At 39.1% G+C, this 26,453-nt stretch overlaps 1 protein-coding gene across 3 annotated transcripts; it reads left to right on the top strand.

Moving 5' to 3' along the window:
- The first annotated feature begins 263 nt into the window (after nt 1-263).
- sfxn5b (sideroflexin 5b) lies at nt 264-25,319 on the top strand. Of its 3 annotated transcripts, none has more exons than XM_015949732.3 (14): nt 264-554; nt 12,796-12,864; nt 13,251-13,328; nt 14,668-14,694; nt 14,787-14,841; nt 14,955-14,980; nt 15,133-15,186; nt 16,229-16,285; nt 16,393-16,458; nt 21,904-21,994; nt 22,205-22,320; nt 22,736-22,821; nt 24,704-24,821; nt 25,016-25,319. In XM_015949732.3, the coding sequence occupies exons 1-14, from the start codon at nt 495-497 to the stop codon at nt 25,091-25,093; spliced, it is 981 nt and encodes a 326-aa protein (XP_015805218.3). In that variant the 5' UTR covers nt 264-494; the 3' UTR covers nt 25,094-25,319. The 3 variants fall into 3 exon arrangements, with proteins under 3 accessions (XP_015805218.3, XP_054595225.1, XP_015805210.1); XM_015949724.3 differs by lacking the exon at nt 264-554 and adding an exon at nt 2,777-2,971; XM_054739250.2 differs by lacking the exons at nt 264-554; nt 15,133-15,186 and adding an exon at nt 2,772-2,971.
- Nucleotides 25,320-26,453: the final 1,134 nt, after the last annotated feature.

The following is a 26,453-nucleotide window of genomic DNA, read 5'->3' on the forward strand; positions in this document are numbered from 1 at the left end:
TCCATCACCTCTGGCCTTCAGGTGACAGCAGTTTGATGAAAACGTCCAGTGGAGTGATTCACACACACACACACACACACACACACACACACACACACACACACACACACACACACACACACACACACACACACACACACACACACACACACACACACACACACACACACACACACACACACACACACACACATCCTGCTGCTCTCATCCCTTCTTTTTCTTTTCTCCTCTTCAGGCCACACCTCCTCACTCAGGAGTGAACGTTTCAGCCCAACCTCAGCTGTTATCTCTCACAAGATCAATCCGAACAGTTATGCAACGCCTTTCAGCTGATCGATCATTTGGGATGTGTAGTCACGCGCATCAACTTTGCCACTGCGAAGGCAAGCGGATAAACTACAGCTCCCGACATGCTTAGCGGAAGCCACACAGCTCGACTAGTTAGTTCGCTCTTAACCCTCCGATTCAGTTCATGAATAAATAAAGAGTTTGGTATGATGGCGGAGTCTGTGGCAGGTCCTGTTTTCCAGCTCGGCAGACCTCGGTTCGATCAGGTAGGTCGGTTATGACCAACCGTCCGGTTACTTGTTGTTTTTAAAGGCTTTCGGGTGAAAACAGCCCAGTCCCCGATCCTCCGCCCTGCTCCGGATGCTGCTGCTGGTTTGTAGCGACTCCACATCTGATCACCACTCATCCTTTTGTTTCCGTGAACTTGCAGGTGATCAGAAACTTCTGACAGTGATTAGATCACTTTGTACTTTTGCTGCGGCGGTTCGGTAAATTAGAGACGTTAGTCTCGCTTCTGACACATTCAGCACGTTCACATTTATGTAACATTTTGCACGTTGATGCAATATTTAACTTCAGTTTAGTTTCTGCAGACAGCGCCATGTCCACGCTGGCGTGAGAGGAATTTGCGTGCACATTTCCCTCTAAAACCCATTTGCACTGGTCAGTCAGGTAAAGTGACCTTTACATTAACTGTCACTTGCATTTAAATTAGCACTACTGGGTTCAGTGCCTCTCATTAAAGCTGCAGCAACGAGGAAATGATTTACCTGATTGTGATGCATGGAGAAAAGTCAATATATTTGAATAAATAAGCCCATAAGCTATGGTTTTATATGTAGTTTTTAATACCACGGTAAAAAAAACACTATTATTAAACATTTAAATAAACTTCTGAATAAGATGCAAAATTAATGAATAACTTTAATCTTTTATGTATAGAGGTTCAACAGTAAATGAACCACAAGCCACATTTAACTCTGAATAATAACATCTTAAAAGCAATCTAAATGTAAAAAAGGGTCAGTTTAATGATTCTATGTTCTAAACAAAAATAACTCGCATGCCACTGTAAACAGGAAGTAGCCTACTAAAACCTAAATCAGGCTGAAGATCGTCTATCTGACATGTCAGATTCCCTTTGATGGTAAGACTATGTGGGTCTGTTTAACCACTGATCATTCATCAATGTGCTGGAAAACTCCAGACAGGAATATGGATCAATGATCAACAGAGTTTCACAATCTTACCATTAAAGGGTCTCAGAGATGTTATATAAGGGCTCTTCACCCTTGTTTTATTTTGGCAGTTTGCTTCCATTATAATTCTAAGTTAGTTAAAAAAAAGGTTTAAAAGGCTACAATTATATTTAGCTTTCATTATTTGGATTTACCTTTACATAGATCTGATTATAAATGTCCATCTTTAATAATGTGATTTAGATGTAGGTTGAAACCTTTACACATAATATTATTTTCTAAACAAACATGTCTAAAAACAGACTTTTCAAAGGGGTTAGCTTTTTTTTTGTTAGACGCTAAATGTAGCCAATTAAATGCAAAGTTTTGCAAAATGTAGCTATGGATTTGTCATTATATAACTTTATGATTGGCACCTCATAGATGAGCTGAGATTTTGTCCAAGTTATCCCTTTCTAAAACAGATCAGTGGTCATGGTTACTTTGTGGACCACAAACCCTTTCTGTAATATAAAAAGCACGAAAATAAGTATTTCATGAAGACTGAAGAAAGAATCTAGATTAAAAACATTTCAAACCATTTTTTTAAATGAACAAGCACCACTAAGTTGACGTAGGTGGATGCAAATCAGCCAAAAGGCATTACAAACCAATAGTTAAAAAAGTTAAAATATGTTGCATTGTAACAAGATCACAACAGTACAATTTAAACCATCAGCTAAACAAAACTAACTGGTACAGACCTGCTCACATGTCCAATAGAATGAGCACAAAGAATAAAAATCATCAACATCACCCAGAAAAACCACAAACGGCTGCAAGATTATTAGGAAAATATGAAAACAAGCTTAGATGGTGTTGGTGTTATTTCTGCTAGACACAGATCACGTGCAAAGACAAAGAAAAACAGCCTTGAGAAAAAAAATAAAACATCGACTGGGTCTTAGGTTGAAGGGATGGGGTATATTTACATTTCTGTGCCAGTGAACCTACATAATTTATTCCCAAACACTCCTGACACGGGATGCTTCTTTGTTCCCACAATTCCCAACAGGCAGACTTAACACTGGTATGGTTTTGTTTAAGATTTCCTTGTTGCATCTCCAAACTGGCCCAGATAAAACTGCAGTTCATCCCAGCTGTTTAAAGATGCTGCAGAACCTCACAGCTTGTTTCATTAAAGATAAATTTAGGTCACTCCTTCAATCAGCACAAATCTCGCTCAGTATTCCTGCCCTCGGTGCCGGATTCCATCTTTGCAGGCCTAGTTGTGTACTCTCTGTGGAGCTGAAACTCATGCATAATTAAAGCCGGTGTTCCGACTATCCGTGCTCCCTGTCGAAATGTGCTACTTTGGGGGAAATGCACATGCACAGGCCAATTATTGCGTCACAGGCTGTTTACAAGTTCAGACGCTCTACCTGTGGAAGTTTACTTTTAATCTCGTCACTTATCTAGTTACTTTCAACTCGTCGAAGGTCACAGTAAGTATTTCTTTGAGTTGTTTTATGAAATTACTGCTTGCTGTATGTTTACCTGACAGTTAGCTTGTGAATGGCTTCTAAAATATTGTTGTTATACTGTAAACAAGAAATGTCTCCCATTGTTTACAGTCATTCTGAAAGAGTCCCAAATTAATATCCAAAAGTTTTATATTAAACATATAATAAATTTATCATAGTTGTATAACAATCTCAAATTATACATTCAAACAAATAACTATATAGGTATTGGTGGGGAAAGCATGTTTGTTCTATGTGGATTAATTTGTCTAATAAAGGATTTAGGTAGAGAAATAGGATGGTAAGAGCTAACGTCTTACAAATCTCCCTTTTGATGAATCACTTTCTCGACATGGGTGAAAGTGCTTGGTAAATCGTCATTGTTCTGAGAATATTCAAATGTTTTTAGCAACTGGGGTTAATTTTTACGAAATGACTAAACTGTTTCTTACACTATCCACTTTTTTTCATAAAATTAATTAACAGCACCCACCGATTTTCAGTTAACATGGACAGACTGAATCAGCTGTTGAAATGTGCGTTGGTAGGAAAATTTGACGAGGAAGCACGGATAGTCAGAACACCGGCTCCTCACACGGCTCCTCTCACTCCTGCACTCTGACAGAGCAGCACATATGGCTTGTCAGGAAACGGAGACACATTGAGGAAATGGCATGGCAGTGATGGACACCCCAGAGCTGGGGACACACTCTTTGAAAGGTCTAAAGGTATTTTCCAGTCATGTCAATTATGATCTGATGCTACTGAGATAATTACAATGGGGACAGAATTTTCTGCTCTTTATAACTGATAAACATCTCAAACCAGTGAGTTGTTTTTGCACAACCAGTTTGCCAAAGAGACTCTTGGCATGAATTACAACTCAGCCTATTCAGACTGTTGGCATGAAAGCTCAGCAATTGGCATGCACAGTGTAGAAAACACCATCAGGATGTCTGACCAGCAGCTTGAAGCCTCACTTAAAGGGATATTCCACCCCTAGGTGGAATTTAGTCGGTTGCCAGTTCACCTTTAACATAGAATTATCACTGAGTAATTTTCATGGCTTTTTCACACTAAATGCTAACTGTTACCATTCACTTATATTGTGCTAAGCTAACAGACTACTGCCAGATTAGGAGAATGTCAGTTGATTACAAAATGCTTTTTCCAACTTATCTAACTCTGGGGAACATGTCAACAGACAATTTCGCTTAGGGGTGCAACATCTCTTTAAGCAGCAATCCAGCAAATTTCCTCCGTTCAGGAAATGTGTATGCTTTTTTTATTTTATTTTAGAAATTATTAAACGTAATCACTAGAGATGTTCCAGTTGATTGGCCACCAATTAAAATCGGCTGATTTCCGTTTAAAAAAAAAACGGGATTGTCTGATTTTCGATCTACTTATTTTAGAGCCAATCATACCAGTTGATTATCTGTCGCTCATACTTTGCAGCCAACAGAGACCTTGTATGTTGTATCATGCCTCCTTTGCCTGCATGTGTGCAGCACATCGACATATAAATAAATATTGGACAATGGGTTTCCATAGGCTCCAATAACACGTTTTTGAGGAGAAATTGGAGGTGGCCACCACCGCCATTTTGACAGTGTCACAGGTTCCGTCAAGCCCAGACAATTCCACAAAAGGGAAGAGAGGTGGAGCTGAGGGTGGGGCTGTAAGGCTGGGATCGACTGACGACACCCGGTCGAACTAGCTACAAGCTAACCTGAAGCTAATCCAAAGTTAACGCAGAGATGGGAGCTAAGCTAACGGAGGTAACAACTTAGCTACAACTGGAGTTAACTGTGCACAACACCAGAGCTTCTGAGTCAGAGATACGCCGGGCTGACCGCTGGGTAAAACCGGGTAGAACACAGAGGTCTCCGAGAGCTCCACAAGCCGGCAGCCGCACAGCAGACAAGCGCAGCTGCAATCTGAGATGCGCAGAGCTGCCGCTGGGGATAACCAGGTGGAAAGGTTTCCATCCCAGAGCTCCACAAGCCGGCTACCCGCGCAGCAGACAGAAGCCGCGACCAGACAGAGATGCGCCGAGCTGCGGGGAGGGGAGAACGGGTGGAAAACATCGGTCTCCCGAGAGCTCCACAAGCCGATAGTCGGAACCCAGCTCCACCAACATGCTATATTTCAACCCATTTTCTAAAGTGCAGCATTATGTTAAATGCACTGGGTTTTACCCTATTACATTTAAATTTCATGGTTAAACAGTAGATGTTAAAATCTAAGCTCAGCTTGGCAGTGACCTAAAATACATAAATATAATTTTACTTACCAAAAAAATGAAGTGGAGACTCCTTGGATGCTCTATTAATATGGAGCTAGGATTGGGACAATATTCAACGTAACTTGTACCAAGTTTTGTAACTTCGAACATGTTTCATCACATGTAACTTTGGATTTGTAACTTGTAACTTTAGTTTTCTAACTTGTAATTCTCAATTCGTACTTGTATTTCTTGTTTTGTAACAGGAACATTGTATTTTGTACATGTATTTTTTATTTTGTAAAATCAAACTTTTATTTTTTACATTTACTACTCATTTTGTAACATCAAACATTCATTCAGAAACATGAAACTTTCGTTTTGTAACTAGCAGACTTCCAAATTGAAAAAAATCAAGGTACAAGTTTGAAATCAAAACTCTCAAAACACACATTTCATTCTACAGGTACAAACCTCAAATCTACAGTGTTACAGATCTTTTTGTCTGGATTCTAGCATCAGTGGGAGGAACTTGGGTGGAACCAATGAGAGCACGAGTCTTAGCTACCAATCACGTTTCTCGAATTCCTGTCCAATCATTGGGAGAGGAGGGCAGGGTTCTGTCAGAGCTGTAGAGAGAGACTCTTTGAACTCGCCGACTCGCGGTCACGTGGTTCATGGAGCTCTCAGTTCCAAACATCCCACTGCGCCGTAAGTCAGTTTGAATGGCGTATGGTGGGACAAATCACAAAAATTTAATATAATCACATTTCCCCTGGCGATTTGTGGTAATTATTGAATTATATTATATATTATATTTTATATTATATAATATGTCCTAACTCCTTCACAAAGTAGCCTATTTACATTTTTCCGAGCATTTGTAGGAAGACAAACGCCCGTGACTGTTCTACATTACAGGAACACGACAGTCTTAACACACTGTAGAACACATTTAGACCACATGCATTACTATAATATATTATAGCAATACATTTGATGTAGTAATGCAACACTCTGCTCTAATATAAGCATATTTAATAACTTTAAGTCCTACAAGAAGCCCTAAACTCGAGTTGTAATATCCATTTTAAAGTGGTTTATTGAAAGCTAGAATTCTGCTCCAGCTTACCTTGAAGAAAATATGTAGCTGTTTATGCATTGAATGATGATCTATTATGTTCAGTAGAATACATTTTACAATCATTACTTTATATTTTTATGTGAAGACTGTACATGCATCAATAACCCAGTTTATCTGGCTTCTGTAGCAACTAATTACAAAGAAATTTTCAGTAAAACTGTGTGGTTCATCACAGTAGATAAAAAGTTTTAACTGTGAAAAAATGAACACCAAACTTGTACAACATGTTTAATAGCGTTTTTAATAAAGCATTTTACCAATATTATGTTAAGTCATTACATATGCACAAATAAGCTGAATCATTAATTATGAGCAATGTACTTAAGACCTAATGAAACTCTTTTGAATAACTTTATTTTGATTATTATTAAAATAAAATGTGTCCGTGGGTTAAAATTTGAAATGACTAATTTTAGGGTTGGATAAAATTTTAAAATGTAATTTTACAAATCTACATTTGTGGTTTAGTTAAATATTTCTATATGTACAAAAATAGTATTTTAACAAGCCCTTTATAGGTTGAATATCTTACATGGTTGGCTGCGCTGCACATAGCAATCGGTCTGAGGGAGGAATCAGAATTATGGCTTCCCCAAAAACGCAGAGAGAAGAAAATGGTTGTCTCAAGTCAGCAGGAGCAACCTCACCATGAGCAGAGATCACAATAATAAAAAGCTGTGTGCCGTGAGTTTAACGTGCACTCTATAATGTTTTCTATCAAGGCTCTACATGTTCTGCTCTCAACTGCACAAGGCTGCAATTAAACTGTTAAATGTGGCAGCAAATAAACTAATACACCACTCTACATGCACATGTAGAGGAGGGACAGTGTACTAAGCTTAGGCAAGGCAAGGTGAGACTCAGGGCTGATGCTGTGTTTGTTCATCACCCTGAACCAAGGAGGAGGAAGGACCCCGCAGTGAGAAGTACAGCAGAACCTCTGCATGTTGATCCACTGACCAGTGACCACACATATTGTACTCAAGTAAACTGTGGTACAAATCTTTTGAAATATTAGACATTTGTATTTATTTAACTGAAAAATGATTCTTTATTCTAACAGTGCCATTATAATTTCAGAGAATGAGGAAAGCAGCAGCAGCAGTAAGGCAAATGAGATGAGGGAAAGTGAGGGGGGGCATGAGATGGTATCAGGAGAGGGGGACATCCCAGGAAGCCATGAGGAGCCGGCGTCAGGGCCAGGAGGAGAAAGGAACATGCTATGCAACCAGGGAACCCAGCTGGAAAACCTAAGGGAGGAAACAGAAAATCAAAAAGGCATGAAAAACACAAGAGGCATTAAATGGAGTAAATAGACAATCAAAAAGGCTGTACAGCTCTGTTTTTCAGTGGGTTCAACAGGCTACAGGTTTCTTCAGGACACGAGTATCCCTCTGCCTGATGTTAGAACCCTGCAAAGACAAATGCAGCCCATTAACTGGAACCAGGTGTGTTGGGAGAGGTGTGTGACATGCTCAGTTTGAAGGTTAAAAATCTGACAGAGATGGAAAGAGAGTGTGTGCTTACTGTGGATGAGATGGCAATCACTCCAGGCGTGCATCACTCCATCACAGACCCAACTGGGATTTGCCACCACCGTTGTTCCCGGTCAGCTCTCCACTCAGCCACTATGAAAACATGAAGATGGACACACAACACAGTTTAACCTTTAATGGTTAAATAAGATTTTTGTTTTAGTAACTCTTTGACATTTGTTTATTGATAGTTGTGTTATTGTTAATTCTTATTTCTTGTCATTCCATAATAACAAAATTGCAAATGCTAATATTATAAAGCAAGTGGAAATGAGCAGTTTTATGGAAAATGTCTAATTTTTAAAAGTTATTGTTCGACTTCTGTTCTTGAAATATCTTAATTTTATTCTTATTACTTGAGTCCACAAAACAGAACATATCTTCTTACGTTCGTTATCCTGTTTGTCTCATGCTTCAGCAGCTTGTTGTAGTCAGTGTTATTAACTGAAAAATATTAAATAATTACTTGTCTTCACAATCACATTTTCTTTATTATTCATGGTCTCTCCATTTGCGCTTCCATTTCTGATGCATGTTCGTGTTGATACAGCAACCAGCAACGTATTGTACAAAAAATCCCAAATAAAACAAATAATGTAAAAAGTTTATAAACTATTTCAAACTGTGGGGAATATTTTTAAAACGTAGAATCAAACAAACTGAAAGAAACCCGTCTACAGCTCATCCTCCTGCTCACAACCAACAAGCTGCACACAGTTAGCTCATTAAAGGTTATCTAGCTAAAACTAGCAACATCAAATATCATCGTTGGCTTATTTTGGTATGAAGCGGTTAGCTAACGCTTCACAATGCAACAAAATGATGACATTTCATCAACTTACCGGAGAAAATCCTTCCGAAACACCGAAAATGAACTGCAGTCAATGCAGCAGCGGGGGCTGTTTGGAACTATTCGAAGCTACATGAACCACGTGACTCCTGCATTCCGTGTCGTAACTCTCTCTACAGCTCTGACAGAACACTGCCCTCCTCTCCCAATGATTGGACAGGAATTCGAGAAACGTGATTGGTAGCTAAGACTCGTGCTCTCATTGGTTCCACCCAAGTTCCTCCCACTGACGCTAGAATTGAGACAAAATGATCCGTAACTGTAGATTTGAGGTTTGTACCTGTAGAATGAAATGTGTGTTTTGAGAGTTTTGATTTCAAACTTGTACCTTGATTTTTTTCAATTTGGAAGTCTGCTAGTTACAAAACGAAAGTTTCATGTTTCTGAATGAATGTTTGATGTTACAAAATGAGTAGTAAATGTACAAAATAAAAGTTTGATTTTACAAAATAAAAAAATACATGTACAAAATACAATGTTCCTGTTACAAAACAAGAAATACAAGTACAAATTGAGAATTACAAGTTAGAAAACTAAAGTTACAAGTTACGAATCCAAAGTTACATGTGATGAAACATGTTCGAAGTTACAAAACTTGGTACAAGTTACGCTGAATATTGTCCCAATCCTAGCTCCATATATTTGTCCAATTAATGCCACAGCAAGTCATTTTGTCCAACAATTGCACAAATAATATCCAAAAAAGAATGCACAAACACTAGGGCTGGGGGTTAACGATTATTTTTAAAACGATTATTCTGACGATTATTTTATCGAATAGTCGACTATTCTAATGACTATTTAGAAAATTAATCTAATGATTATTTTTCTATTGCACAATTAACAAAAACCAGAAAATTTCAAATAAATTCCTCAAAAAAATTGATAAATTCTTACTGTAAGAGAATAAACACTATGGGCCTTCCATTTTGTATAACACTGCTTTTATTGTGTTGCGGTTGGTTATGTTCTGGTGACGTGTAGAACTTGGGAGTGCAGGCTGCTGCCTGAGAGGTGGTAGAAGATGGAGTGTCTCCATGCTGCTTTGTTTTGGTCACTTATGTGCGGGAGGGGAGTGGTGTTACGACTCTTCCTGGGGAGTTTGGCTCGTGTGCAAAAAGGAAGGGACAATAACGGGATTTAAAAGTTAAAATGATGATCAGGTTTATTTACAACAACAAAAATCATAAATCTTTCCATCCACAGGTTGGGAATAATAAAACTAATTCTGCCTGTGGGGAATTAAAACAAAGTACAAATAAGTAGGGATCCAAACTCTAAACTGGGCAGTTAAACCAAACTCAAGGTGATATTTTAAACTAAACTGAAAACCCACAACACTCTAAATGTAATAAAAGGGAGATCTACACCACAAAAAAGATGAACTCTAAACCAAAACGTAACAGCTTATCCAAACGCAAGAAGCTGTTAGCGAAAATGCTAACAGTAGCTTTACCAACGTTAAGTTCAAGTTACCAAGTTTAAATATACCAAAAACACCTAGCAGCAAACAGACCAGCACGGAGGAGAGACTGCTACCACCAAAACAGCTCTCCTCATGTCCGAAAGAAGCTCCTTTATGAAGGGAGAAACGCTCCCGGTGATTTTCTACATCTGCGGTAGACACGAAGCAGCGCATCTAATCCCGGAAGTTGTTGTCCGTTGCCGGGAGACGAAGGCAGCCAAAACAGGAAAGGAATCTAGTAGCGGACGGACATTGTTCCGGTTCTTCGGTATTTGGCGGAGATGTTAGTGAAGGCGGAGAAGAGGGCGAACTAGAGGAAAAACAGGCAGATTCCTCCTCTATTTACAAACTCCTGGGGATGCAACAAGTGGGCGCGGTGCGTCGACTTCAGGATCTGACGTCGACACATTTTTAGAATCGAGCCGTCAACGTCGTCGAGGCTTCGCTACAGCCCTAACAAACACAGAGACTCAAAATCCTGGAACAGTTTCCAGGCCAGACCGATGCTTTACTGAGGCCTTTCCACGGAGCTAGCTCTGTGGTCACGTGGGTCTGACGTGGCGGTCACGTGGGTCGGATGCTCATTAATTATACAGAATTTTAGGCTTTTAATACACTTAAACAGAAGAGTAAGAAAAAAATTCACCCCCCTCAGAGTTGTCATGAGTGTAAACTAGATAATTTAAACCAAAAATATGTTTTGGTACCAGGCTGTAAACATGTTTATTTTTGCTGTGAAATTGGTATTTTTAACATGGGAGTCAATGAGGATTTGCTCGCTTCTGACACCAGCCCCCAGCAGATGAGGGTGGAACTGCAATTTTTGGTACTTCCGGGATTGCTTCAATTTTTGAGCCACATTGTGGGAGCTTGGTGCTGCAGCAAAAGTTTAAAACTAAATTTTACTCTGTGAGAGTGATGTAATTGGTGGGGCAAGCTCGTTAAAAATGCATCAGTACAGATGTCAATCACAGTGGACGTAGTATTTATTTACAATCTGTCCTGCCTCCATACTTCCTGGTTATAGAGCCAATCAAAATCCATGGGGTTGTCCAGTCTGCTCCAGTGAGCGCTGCTGCACAGGCATTTATAATTTGATTCTATCTGGTAAAAAGCACCATCATTATGGAAAAAGTGATAAACGGTAAAGGAGCGACCCAGAAGTTATTTCTTGTATCCCTAAGAATCCACGGCCTTTTCGTTTTACTCTAACATCAGGTGAAGAAGGCTAAAAGCTAACAATGCTAACAGTGAATTAAGGAAAATAGTCTGCTCTAAACATATTTCAAGCTAACTATTTAAATTACTAACAACTCAATATTACAGTCAAATGCACGTATTTACTTATCAACTTACTCAAGGTACGGATCACACAGAGACTTCCGGGGGAGCCTTGTGAGATGGGGTGGGTCTTTAGGGGCCTTTATCCCCCAAAATGCCTTGAAATGACCGTAGGTGTGTGACTGTGTTTTGAAGGTGGTCTAAATAATATATAAAAACTAAATGCTTATAGATGATGTAGTGGAATAAATCTACCTACATTTTCCTTTTCAAACACTTTGTTAATTTTTTTTATTTGACTGTTTTTCTGTCCTATCTGTCCTGAAATATGTTTAAAAAATCTGTGTTCTCCACTTAGGTTTTTTCCCTTTTTCCGTACAAATAATTTCCAGGATTCTATTTTTAGTGTTTTTATGTGTTCTGATCATGTTTTTATTTGACTTGTATTTTACACATTACCGTAATTTCCAGACCATAGAGCGCATCTCAATATAAGCCGCACCGGGCTAAAAGCCACAGATATCTACTGAATTGAAAACGTAGTTTAACTGAACGTAACTGAACTGATCAGTATCAAACAAAACAGAAAAGTTATTGATTGGTTTATTCATCGTCCTCCTGCGCACTGACACCACTGAAGTCATCTTCTTCAGTGTCGGAGTTGAACAGCCTCAGAAGAGCTTCGTCACATACCTTTTCTGTGGCGATGTCAGTGTCGCTGTCCGTGTTGCTGTCATCATCCCGGGGTGAAGCTGGGAAAACAAGCAGCACCGTTTTACTGTGAAAAAAATCCTCCTGGGTGCTTTCCGTAGCACTCCTTTAACCATTCCTTCATTAGACTTTCCAGCGTCCATCCTTTCTGGTTGACTAAAGCCGCACCTCATTATAAGCCACATGGTTCAAAGCGAGGGAAAAGTAGCAACTTATAGTCCAGAAAATACGGTACTAAATATTTTTGTGACTGTTTAGGAGAAACATTTTTTTCAGTTTTCCACAAAGCTACATTTCGAGCAGTATGCTAGTTTCAGGTTTTCTTTTTTGAGTCCTTGTAAATATGCAGAATGTTCATAGCATAAATGTGCTAATGGGTAGTAAACATAATTTAAAGGGATGTAAAAAAGAATTTTCTGTATAACTAATTTGTGTATGTAGGTAGTTGAAACCTACAGCGTTATCACAAACCTTTTATGTGGTAACACAGGAGGAAGCCAATGCTGAATCAGGAAAACCTTTAGCGTACTATTGCTATGGATTTTTGAGTTAACTTTAAATAATATTTAACTCTGTCTTACTGTCTGTTCCAGAGTTCATTCCTTGGTCGTCTGAGACATTTTGTAGAAATCATTGACCCCAGCACCCTGTTTGTTTCACAGGTAAAACTCATTGTAATTGTGCTTCATTGACTGGTGTCTACATCGTGTTGTAGGTATTTAGTTATCTAACATTTACTTTGTTTTCGTTATCAGTCAGCTGGCTCATTGCTCAAAGGAATGTAAACAATGTGAAACAAGACTGTTGGAGGTTTTGCAGCTGGATCTGAACATTCAGACTTTGGAAATGTTCACAATTACTTCATGACAATTTGACATTGGTCAGGCGTTGTATTTTCAGCTTTTAATAGATATCATGATAACAGTGAAATTCTCGTTATAAATGCTAATATTTGTTCATCTTCACTGCTGTTGAATAGCTTCAGTTATTTCCACCCAAATGCAAAAACAAGAATTTGTGATTTTTTTCTTGTTTGTTTGTTTTGCAGGAAAAACTGCAGGAATGCATCAAACTTCTTGATGACTACAAACACGGCACCCTTCCACCCGGAACAACTGATCAGCAAGTGAGTGCTTGCCAATGTTAAAACAATGCAAATTAAAACAAAACTAGAGTTTTAATGCTTTACAGAATTGTTTTCAAACTGGTTTTAGTGGTTGTTGAACCAGAAACTTGAGTAGCTTCACACCGGACAGCACTCTGCAGTCCTCTGCTGATGAGAAACTGCACTAAACAACATTGTTGTTGGGTTGGCACTAGTGGAAGGACTCTACCTGCTTTACTGTGCTGGTAGCTCACATAAAGTCTAGCAGTTAGCTTCAGTTAGCATCAACAAAAAGCATAAGAAGAAGAAGAAGAAGTTTTTGAAATAAAGAGTTAAAACCAGAGTGTACAACATTGTAACTTACACTCATTTAAGCTGAAGGAATTGTGTTAATCAAACTAGTTATTGTTGCTTTGTCAGTTCACTTTTGCAGTTATAACCTATCTAAAAAGACAAGCAAAGTCCTATTTTTTGTTTCTGACCTGCCAATAATCATAAATTCATAAAAACATGCAAAACACCTTGTCTGTAGTCATCGTTTTCTGCAAATCTGGGGCAAGCAACAGCAGGGTTGTTTATGACTGTTGTAAATCTGCCTTCAACCAGTAGGGGGAGAAGTAGTAAAGTATTAAATATTACTGTAAATTTAAAATTGGTTTTGATAAGAAAAATAAATCAATAAATAAAAAAAAGACTGATCTGTTATTATAAAATGAGCACACTCAGCTCTAGCAACGCCAAACGTTTAGCTTGGTAAGTCATCCTATATATGTGAAAATATAGGATGGCCATAACCATTGATGACTTTCAGTCATGGGGTGGGATCTACGATTCCCTTTCAAACAGTCTCCGCGTGCTATTGGATAACTCTAAACGTGATGTACTCACCGCTACGGATGTCAGTCACCAGGGCGGTCCGCCACACACTGTTGAAGAAGATGCAAATACATAATTTTCCTAAATAAAAGACTTAAGTACTTCTGTCTGCTCTTGACTCAAAGAAAAGTCTAAATAGTCCAAAGTTGATGTCAAAGCCGTTTCAAACCAGCTGCCACCATCTTAGTTTTGCTCATTCGCACTAATAGTAATAATATTAATATAACAGCAAACCGAGTGCTGTGATTGGACCAAAATCAGACTGATTGGGGCTGCAGAGGTTCCCGTGGAGCGTGGCTAGACCAATGCAGAGCAAAATAATTTTTTCTCGGCAAACTGACGGTCTGGATTCTAGGTTACCAAACAATTACTAAATCAACATTAAACAATAACTCACAACTCCAGGAAGAAGAAAAATGTCAGCTTCTTAAAAGTAAGAGTTACCCATATTTCTTCTTAACTAACTCACTGTTTTCTTGTTTAGTTATGGGAAGCTCAGAAGATCAAACAGGTAAGTGAGTCATAAGTTGGTTCAGGTTGATCATCCATTCAACAGTCTGAGCTGCAGACAGCATGAAGAAGCTTTCCTGCTCTCTGCTGCAGGCCATCATTCACCCCGACACAGGAGAGAAGATCTTCATGCCATTTCGAATGTCAGGTGTGTTCTCAGATGAAGATCTTTGTGAAACCAGCAAATTTTTTCATCTGTCAGTTTTATTTATTAGTTTATTTATTTGTTTTTACACTAAAACCCATGTTTTCACTGTGCAGGTTATGTACCATTTGGAACCCCGATTGTAAGTCTCACATGGACGCCACATTTAATTCATGCATGTCTTGAAACGTGCCCAGCATTACAGATCTTCATGAACAGGGTCATGGACAGATGAAATAAAACTGGGAGCTTATTTTGTCACAAAATAAGCTCTTAATTCTTGGTTTCATCTAGGTCATTGGTCTTCTTCTCCCTAATCAGACTGTGATGTCCACCATTATATGGCAGGTACTGGAGATGAACATGTTTCACTGTGGTGACTGAAAGCATGTGACACTTTTAGAGTTTTCTGTGTTTCTTCTTTTTCATAATTTTGGTCAAATATTTGGAGTCTTTTTAAAAGTAGAAAACGTAAGTACTTTATAGATTTATCTCCAGTTTTTCTTTTTCCAGTTTAGAGGAAAATGTTTTAGAGCAAGAAATAAATACTGAATATAGATGTTTGTGAGATTAACACAAATTAAGAAAATATTGTAAATAGCACAGGGCAATTTTATCTATATCACTTCTCGTGGTCCATAGGGGGTGCTGGGGTGCTGCCCCGCCAGTCTCACAGGAAGAAGATGATGAAGATAGGGTTCACAAAATAGAAAAAAAAACATGAAAAATAAACTAAACGGTCTATACATCATACAGACTATAAGCGCTGTGTATAATTTACATTTAAGTGTAGTTTAAAAATGTTCTCTCACACTTTTGCCACACCCGAATCATCTTGTGACGTATTTCTTGGGGTGCAGCATTCTTTGTGCTAGCTTTTTTTTCAGCCTTTTTATTTAGCATAACTGTGTGTTGTTGAAGTAGAAAAGTGGATTCTATCATAGGATTGGTAATTTGGCATCACCTAGTGGTGATTTGTAGTTATCGCATCTGAAAACAGAGCTTAAATGCACCAAAAAATTCACCAGCCACCACTGGTCACTTCCATTAGACCAGATGACTAATTTATTACATTTATACATTATTGTTGGGTTTGCTGGCACTGTGACATCTTTTTGAATCAAGGTGCTTTACTAGCAGACTCAAAGATCACCTTTTCAGATGCATTAGTGTTGTTGCCATCTTAAAAAAGCTCTGATTTCTAAGAAGTCACAGCAGTTCAGGCACATTGTGTTTGATTACATGTTTACATGCTTTTTATATTTATCTGTGGTTAATGGCTCATTATACTTTCTAGTTAATAGTTTTAGTAAATATATAATATTTCATAACAGTGACAAAGAAAAAATTATGGAATCCTCTCTCTCTCCTCTCTCTCTCCTCTACTCAGTGGTTGAACCAGAGTCATAATGCCTGTGTGAACTATGCCAACCGTAATGCTACCAAGGTAAAAACTTGCACAAAGACATTTTTATTAGTTTATCCTTGTGTTCTAATCTTATTTTATTTGCTATAAATTTAAACTTCTTAACTTAAAACTCTTTCTACCCTCAGCCTACACCAGCATCCAAGTTTCTTCAGGGTTATGCTGGAGCAGTGACAAGTGCTGTTTCTATAGCAGTGAGTGTTTGCTTTTCTGTGAAAACATAACAATCAGATGTATTTATAAAGCGCTTTTCAAACAAAGTGCTACTCAAAGTGCTTTACAAAATGACCCCAGATTCCCATATCAGGTTAAAAACATTAACAGACATATGCAAGCACACACACAAGTAAAAATTATATTTGGCTGAGTCCAGATGAGCCAAGTAAGGTAAGGCAAGGAAATGCCATCAGAGGAGCCGTCTGCCCCGGCAGCATCAGGTCTTCCACACTAAGTCAGGGCGCTCAGTGGAGGGGGAGTAGAGACCCCCACCTATAGAGCGCCCAGGAAGCTACAGTCGACCACCGCTCCCGGGGCAGAGGGCCCCTACAGAGGAAACTGGATTAAAATGAGTAAAAAATATAACAAAAGAGCTAATATAAGGGACAAAAGTTAGAAAATAAGTAATAAATAAAATCATATAGACAGTAAAATAATAATATTAAATAATTAAACTGTGCTAAAATATAATCATACAAAACATGCAAAGCAAGCAATAAAATATAATCATGTAAAACGAGAAATAAAACTGTAGTAAATATTGATAAAAGCTAGCCTAAAAAGATGGGTCTTGAGCCTGGACTTAAAAACATGAACGTTCTCTGCAGCCCTGAGGTCCTCCGGCAGCTCGTTCCAGAGGCGAGGGCCATAACACTGGAAGGACGCCTCGCCGTGAGTGTGTGTCCTGACGTTAGGGATGACCAGGAGACGCCTGCCAGAGGAGCGCAGAGGCCGTGAGGGTTCATATGGTGAAAACAGTTCTGAGAGATAAGAAGGCCCAAGACCGTTAAGACACTTAAAAACCATTAGAAGAACCTTAAAATTGATCCTGAAACATACGGGGAGCCAATGCAATGATTCTAAAACTGGTGTAATGTGCTCCCGCCTCCTGGTCTTCATCAGGACACGTACTGCCGAATTTTGTAGAAGTTGTAATCCTGAGATGCTCTTTTTAGGAAGACCAGAAAGCAGGGCATTGCAGTAGTCTATCCTACTGGTGATAAAAGCATGCATCAGCATCTCCTTATTGGCCCGAGAGAGAATGGGGCGGACTCTGGCGATGTTCTTTAGATGATAAAAACCTATTTTTGTGATTTTTTAATGTGTGGGATAAAAGTCAGCTCAGAGTCAAAAATCACACCCAGGTTCTTCACTTGTTCAGAAGGATTAAAATACAGAGATTGTAATTTCGATAAAAGCTTCTCTCTCTGGGCCTCAGGACCAATGGCTAAAACTTCAGTTTTGTCCTGGTTGAGCTGGAGAAAGTTCTCTGCCATCCAGGATTCAATGTCTAAAATACAGTTAAAAAGTGCATCCATTGGCCGTGTGTCATCAGGAGACATGGAGATGTACAACTGAGTATCATCAGCATAACTTTGAAAGTTAACCCCGTGTCTCCTGATGACTCCGCCAAGAGGGAGCATATAAAGATTAAAAAGCACTGGGCCTAAAATTGAACCCTGGGGCACACCACATGTAATCCCATGGACCCTAGAGGAACAGGTTTCCAAACTCACCATGAAAGTCCTGTATGTGAGGTAGGATGTGAACCATCTATGTACAGCACCAGAGAGGCTGATCTGTTTTAAACAGTTAAAAGAATAGTGTGGTCTACTGTATTGAAGGCAGCACTTAGATCCAGTAGAACCAACACTGTCAACTTCTGTTTGTCATAATTTACTCTAAAATCATTTAAAATCTTCAGAAGAGCCGTCTCGGTGCTGTGGTTCACCCTAAAACCAGACTGAAATTTCTCTAGGACATTATTAGTGTTTATAAAATCATTTAGTTGATTTAAAACAACTTTTCTAAAATTTTGCTTAAAAATGATAAGTTGGATACCGGTTCATAATTGTTTAATTCATTAAAATCTAAATTGCTCTTCTTCAACAGGGGCCTCACCACCGCCCTTTTAAAGACGTGGTAATGCCCCCCTCAGAGTCTTACTCCACCCACGTATCAATTTTAAAAACTGTAACATTAGTAGGCGTTGCCTGGAGGACCGAGAGGGCGGAGCCGCGGCAGTGATGATGACGATGGCTAACTAGACGATGCTAGCTCACTTCACTCTGAGCAGTCATTAGAAGTGGAGGACGTTTCTCCCCCTCCTTACCCAGAGACTCGAGAAGAAAGGGACCAAGTCTATTTGGAGGAGACAAGCGGACCTGAGCCTTATTGTTTTGAGCTTGTGAATTGCCTGAAACTAGCGGAACCGACCCAACAGAACCAGCTCTGAATGGTAAGTAGCCATTAGCCATAGCATTGGATTAGCTGCAGGGTTTGGCTCCACGGCCCTAGAGAGCTAGTATTCAGCATGTTTTAGAGGTTTATCTGCTTCTACACACCTGGTTTTAATCAGCAACAAATAGCTGAGCTGCTTAACAGCTAATCTAACCTGTTAAAGCAGGAAAACCACTGAAACGTGCTGAATAGCAGCTCTCCAGGAGCCCTGGGCTCAAGTTAGTCTGCTGCATAGAAAGTTATGACACTACCCCATGAGAAAATTATTCTGTAATGTGTTCAGCCCACTAAAACTGCCCTGATTTCATTATTTATTTACTGATACTAGCTGCTCTTTTGGTTGCAGGTGATCCTTTGGTGTCTGCAGCTGGTCTCCTCTGCTGGTGTCGTCAGGATCAGGAGCTTCCAGAACAATGTGCCTTTCAATGACTCGTTCCCCCTTATTTGTTATATTAATTAAATAAATCTCAATTTATATATTTCCTGTTTTTGTTCATGTTCATAAATACTTAAACATGCTTGAAATTAAAACAAGCTTTTAACAGTGAGGTGCTAGTTTAATTAATCACAATAGAGCTAGTTAAACATGCAACAATGTGATAATTAAATTAATGTAATTTATAAATATCCATTAAAATATCAAAACTGGAATCAAAATGAGATATTTGGCAGCACAAAAAACTTGTCAAACACAATATTTATTATAATAATTGTAGGCAGACAGGAGACAGAGCTGATGGAGGTTCTCAGTCATCGAAGGATGGCTGAAGGCTTTCCAGGAACAGGAGATGTGGTGTTGTCTCTTCTCTCTCTATTCTGCCAGATGAGCTGATAGATTACAGGTGTGTGAGGACATCCTCATGCTGTCACAACCAGATGACAGGAGTTATCAGGTGATCAGCCAGGCTAATGATGAGATGCAGAAAGAAAACAAATCCAGGACAGTGTACAATAATAACAATAATATGTGGTGTTGCTCACCTTATGTGCTCTTATAGAGTTATTAACGTGTGCCTGCCTCATGGTGTAGAGTCCATATTTTGCTGAGTGTCCTGCAATAATGAAGGTTATTAGTTAATTTACTTTTGATAGCAAAAACAAAATATTTAATGTAAAAGTTATTTACCAGGTGAATCAGCTCACACGTCACCACCAAGTGTCAGGGCCAGAATCAGTAGCCTCCTTCATGATGTCATGATGTAATCACATACTTATGTAATTGTTAATGTCTTAAAAATTCTGAAATGTTTTAATTTTTTTTTTACCTTGAACAGTTCACTGAGCTTGCACTGTCACTGAGGTGGAAGCTGGAATCAACAGCAGACACCTCACATCTTGGTTTTTTCAGGGGTGTGGACGCTGCTCTGGGACTTTCTGGAAGATGAATTTCCGTCATGGTCTCTGTGGGTCACCAGACCCACAGAGACTGTGAGCTCTATTCTGGGTGGCTATGTAAAAAACAAAGAAGTAGCACATTTATAAATGTTTAAAAGAGCATAAAATCACGTGTAACAATAATCTGTAAAACAAATTAAAACTAGAAGGTAACCATTGCTACGGGTAAGGCTTCACGTCAGCCTGGACAAGTGCATTCTGACAGCCAGTGTCTTGGGTAGATTTAACCTGAAAAAAAAAAATAGAAGCACTTTGTTGTTGGATTTTATAAAGTCAGATAATATACAAAAGAACCATATAGGCGCTTTATAACATTCCTAGTGTGTGATCGTTATTCTAACGTAAAAGTCAGTCACATATGATGTGGAGAGCCTGAAATGCGACCTCCTGAACAGAATTCCTCATGGAACCGGGTCACAAGCTGGATTTCACGCTGTAATGCTGTCTGTCAACTAGTGCTTCATTAGTCACTGTTGCAGAATTACCGACTGACACAAAAACAACCCAAATTTTCTCCAAGCCATGTGGACCGTTTTGTCGGCCAGGGCTTCGAGATATGTTCAGATTCGCCGCTGATTCTAACCTTACATCCCGTTCCACATTTTGTGAACTTGACAAATTAGGCTGAAGGCAGTGCAGGCTGATATTAGCTAAATGGAGTGAACCACATCTCTTAAACTTTGCATTTAGGTAGGGAATTGTCTTAGAAGATGTTAAAATTTTTATTTAGCTTACTCACCTCAGACTGGAGCCCGCCGTGGTGGGGGAGCAGAGTCGGTGGGCTGCATCTAAATCGCGGAAGAGCCACGGTGGGCACAGCCTCCCTCTTCAAACGGAGACATGCAGAATCGCGGGTAAAATGCTGGTTGCAAACTACAGCACCAGGCGGGAGCTGAATGTTTTCCAGACACCGATTGCACGCAACCACTGGCGCCTAATTTCTAAGTCCAGCGGAAAGGAGTGCAACCCCACAGAGCCACCGCAACCATACTACACTACACCTTCTCACCATACTAACACGATATGGAGCACTAAACCTGAACTACTTTCCTAATTACACTAACAGCCAAACACTAACTAAACTACAATATCCAACAGCCAAACTAACACTAAATAAGTATGTATAACACAAAAAGCTATGCTAAAGACTAGGATATGCTAATGCTATATGCTAATGCTGAACTACGGCTAACCTCCTACACTCGCTTGCAAATCCAACTCCCAACTCGCCACAAGGCGTGGCCGAGACTCTCGTTGCTTTTATAACTTTGACACAGAGCTGCTACATAGTACTCTACTGGTTTACGTAGTATCTTACTCTTTAGCCATTAGCTAAAATTTATTCAAAATGACTCAAATTCTATGTTTTAAGCTGAAGGTGGCGCTATACTGTGGTATTTAGGCAGAATTTTTAAAGAAAATGCACCAAAATGCTAAAATAATGAATACACACATTTAAAACACTATTAGACACTCATTTATACAGTTCATCAGCAAAAAAAGTTAATTTAGACGTTACTTGCTCTTTAAAGGCAGCAGGAAAGACCCCCGTCTGAAGGGAGCAATTCATCAGGGTTAAAATCTCATCACTAAAACATCCATTATATCATTGTTTATAGTCTTCAGTTCTTTGAAGCATGTTCTAATGTCATTGGTGAAGCCACAGTTTAGAGTACCTCCCATTAAAAATGATGGTTTAGCAAGATTAAAAATGTGTTTTATTTTAGCTGATATAACCCAGGTGAGTACGACTGGCATTGATATATTTAGGGTTTGCTTCTCTATAGGTGGGTCTGAATGTTCTGATTCAGAAGGCCAACAAGCTGAGTCCTGCCACCAGAATGATCATTCAGAGATTTGTTCCCTTCCCAGCTGTAGGTGGGTTTTCAACGGCCTCAACCTACTTATCATGTGTTTCTTCTTATTGAAGTTATATGTTGTTCATGCTGCAGTGTCTTTAGATAAATACATTTTACAATATAGTTCTTCCTACAGTCCTTTTAAAAAACTAAACAAACAGAAACAACTTGAATTGATAATTTTTTTTTCTAAACTGTAATTAATGTTTGAGCTTTTGTTCCTTTTCAGCAAGTGCTAACATCTGTAACGTGGGTCTAATGAGACACAGTGAGCTGTCTGAAGGGATTGATGTCCTGGACAACAACAGCAATGTGGTGGGATCCTCCAAAATAGCTGCAAGACACGTGAGTGGCCTCTCAATTGGGGAGTCGGGCTAGGCAATAAATAGAATATTTATTGTTATTGAAATTTCTGTCCCTAGCCAATATAATTTTCCCATGTCAATAAATTTAGTAATAAAAAATGGAAAGAATTGTGTGGAATTAAGCTGTACCACCTCTAGTCACATGACAACGTGAGTCAAGTAATACATGTGACAGCCCCATCTAGTGGACAGATTTTTCTTTCTATGCATAGCTGTAGTTATCGTACATTTATCGTTATTGAGGTGAACTCCTCAAAATACAGTTATATTAATTTTAGGCCATATCACCCAGCCCTATCAGGGAGGTTTTTAAATGAGCTGTCATTATCTGCTCTGCTGATTCCAGTCAGCATCATATAAATCAGTGTTTACGTGTGTGTGCATATCCTTCTCAGGCAATAATGGAGACAGCCTTGACACGGGTGGTCCTTCCAATGCCCATCTTTGTCCTGCCTCCCATCATCATGTCTTACCTGGAAAGGTGGGTGCAAAAACACAATGGTGTTTTATTTTTTTAATTACCAGTGTTGATCTGTAAATACATAGTTGAATAACAAAGGAACTAATAAATATGTTGATGTCTAATGTGGTTAAAAATATAGGTGAGTTGCATATTTTGACAGGTATAAAGTACCTAGTAAAAAAGGGAAATGGCACTCTGTCACATGACTAACCTGCCAGAAGATGTCTGTTTGTGTTTTCCGGGCATTCATTAAAAACTGAGAAGAACCCATGAGTAATAAATTAAAAAACAGCATGTAGTTAGGTAAAGGTGCATCAAACCACAAATGACGTCCTCTAATGTTGAAGAAAACTTAAAACCACTTTCATGTTTTAAGTTTTTAGCTCTGAGAGCTATTACCTTCAAGGTGAAGACCTTTAAGAAACAACTTGTCTATTTCATAAAAAAGATAAACAGGCCTCTGCAAAAATGTGAGTAAACCTAACTTGTGCACAAACTAGTTTTTATCTTATTTTTGTCGAGAAACTGGGATACTAGGGGTGTAACAGTCCGCTAAAATCATATTTGGTTCGGTCCAGTGTTTTGAAGAGTTTGGTTATATTAATTTTTGGTATATTATTATTATTATTATGTTTATGTTTATGTTTATTCATTTCGCAGACGCTTTTATCCAAAGCGACGTACAATTTTTATAACCTATAGGGCATGTTGTGATCATATTTATTTAATATCTAAAGCGGCTCCTATAGTGAGCAGAACCAGGTGTCATCACAGGCTACTGATCTAGCATGATGTCTTTAATTATTTCCCAGGTTATTTGCGCAGCTATGAGTGTCACGCTCATACAGACAAGTGTTGAGTTTGACTGTTGATGCTCCATGTTTTTATTTCTGTAGCGAGCCTTAAAAACTCACCTCACACCGCCCAGAGTTTCTTCTTTAACCCTCTCGGGCTCAAAATAAGTTTTGATAAAAGGACGAACAACTAAGTCCTTCAGGGGTACTTCTGAGTTAAAAATGCTCATGAAATACGTATGTGGAGTAACGTTGCAAATCTGCAACGCCTGCCTCCAGAGGGTTAAAACTCTTTTTAAATAACCAGCTTCCTCTGCGCTGTATTTGTCATAGGATGAAAACTTTACATCAGTTGTCACAAGGGAAAGCTCATCAGACGTGTTTACATTTTTGCCGCTGTGTGCCTGCAGTGTGAGAGAAGGGAGGGAGGGGCGACGCTCAGTTCAGCATCTCTACAGGCTCCACAGTAGCAGTGACAGCCAGCTGGTTTGATCCGCTCTGAAAGACGCTGATCAGAATTTGCAGATCACATTTTTTAAATGGAGATCGGGTGCATGCAGCCATCATGCGTCACTCAATATAGCGTCTGTGCGGAAACTCGCCTAGGAACTTTTATCTGCTGCACTTAAATCACGCAAATAAAAATTCATTATGTAGCGGAAAAAATGAACCGAAACGGTTCGCAAGTGGACCAAACCAAACAGGCCGAACTGAAACGGTTCAAACCACCCCCCCCCCCCCCCCCCCCCCCCCCCCCCAAACCCGTGAACCGTTACACCCCTGTAGGAAACCAATGAGGGTTCTTGGTTTACTAGGGGATTCAGTTGGATTTACTGTGGTCTAAATAAAAATTGGGCTGCATTATAGCTAACATATGTTTTGCTACAAATTAACTTCACATAACTACACTTAAAAATTACTTTAATTTTTAATTCCCATAAAATCAGCAGTCTGATTCATTCAGCCTTCTCTGAGTTTTCCTCCCTCCAGCTAAGTGAAACAGCTCCCTTAAACGTGCACATGATCCAAAAATAACTGCAGGCATTGCAGGATCAATCCACACTGAAGGCTCACGTTGCCTTTCATCGCTGTCCCGACTTTTTCAGGCTGCGATTCCTGCAGAGGAACCGTCGGTTGTTGCTGCCCATCCACAGCGTTGTTTGCCTGATTACGTTCGGCCTCTCCCTGCCTGTGGCCATCAGCCTGTTTCCTCAGATGTCTCAGGTACAGTCAGTGCTGCTGTAGAGGCCAGATGGCTCAGGCAGCAGCTGTTCACATTAGCTTTACCCCACTTAGCGCTCACAACCCCGCACTACCTCTTATTCTGTCTCTTCTGTTCTCTAATGAAAAAGGACTGAGAACTGAAGGGTAGAGCTGATTCTTTTTCTTTAACAACACTTCTTTTTCTTTTGTGGCAGATTGAGGTGTCTTGCCTTGAGCCGGAGATCGCCATGGCAACGGATTGCAAAGTGGTAACCTACAACAAGGGTTTATGATGGATGGCATGATGTGGGAGAAGGCTGCGTTGTGAATAACTGTAATTGAGAACATATTGCAGGGTTCAGGAATGGCCAATGTCATTATTTACTGTTGGGTTCCTGTGCACTTACAGAACATCACAAATCTGGGTTATTCCGCTCCCAGGAGGGCAGCTTTTATCAAACTGTTGTTTTTGTTGGAGCTGGAAGAGGCCAGAGGATTTTTTGTCACACAAACTGTTTATAGATGAGCATTTTCTTACTGTAGAGTTCTTTTTAGAGTTAATATATTTTATGGTAAATACAAAATGTGTTTCCTCACACTTACAATGTTAAGAAGCAGCTTATGAAGTTTGACTTTTTCTAAAGAAAAAACAAAATTCATAAATGTTTTTTTCCTACTGGAAAGTTTTTTTCTGTGGTGAAAAATGTTTCAGCTTTGGACCTACAACTAAAGTTGCAAAAAGTTATGAGCCTGAAACGTTCTGGTTAAAGATAAGAATCATTACCAGTGAACCGTTTTACAGAAGAAAAAGCTGAAAACTCATGTTACCTCTTAAATCTATCTATGGGTTTATCCTTTTTGCAACAATTAAAGCTAAATAGCTCTGTAGATTTTTTTCTCCTTTCCTCAAAGTTCATTCTCTTGTTATTTTTATCACTTCATATGTTACCATCTTAAATGATTTATTCTAGAAAAAAGTGATCAGGAAAACTATGAAAAAGCAGAATTTATAGGGAAAGAAATTCAATATCTCATGTCAATAATTTTTTTAAGTTAATTTAGCAGTTTGTATAAACCAGCCTACACTTTTATCATATCAGCTTTGGAGCAATGATATAAACAGTGTTGTGATTATGTCTATTTTTGGTCTCTGAGCTCTGAAAACAAACGATCTGATTCTTAAGCTACTAAATTCCAGGTGTGGTCCCAGGTAGTCGTCATCCCACGTGTTCTGGTTTGGTTCCTCGCAGCTCATTGGTGTGAGCCACGAGTTAGACATAAGAAGAAGTAGCATGAAAGTTGCTGAATGTCAAGGAGCTGCGGAAATCAACTGATAATTTATATTTATATGCAACCCTTTAGCTGCTTTATTGCAATTAGCTTTTCCTTCCATCAGGAAACTTGTCATAAGGAACACATTCAAAAGATTGTGGGTTGTTTTCCATCTTATGTGCCATATTCAGAGAAAATGTATATAGAAAATATTGTGTTATAGATTTATTCAATGGTAAATATAGAAACCATACATGCTCACTGGACAGAGGCGGCAAAAAAAGAGAAATCTTACAAAGTAAAAAATGAAAAGAGCATAGGTAAAGCTCTTTTACTCTACATACACCTAACATGCGGCTGCTATACTGCACATTAAATCAT

Source organism: Nothobranchius furzeri, chromosome 1 (assembly GCF_043380555.1).
Source record: "Nothobranchius furzeri strain GRZ-AD chromosome 1, NfurGRZ-RIMD1, whole genome shotgun sequence".
Classification (NCBI taxonomy): Eukaryota; Metazoa; Chordata; class Actinopteri; order Cyprinodontiformes; family Nothobranchiidae; genus Nothobranchius; species Nothobranchius furzeri.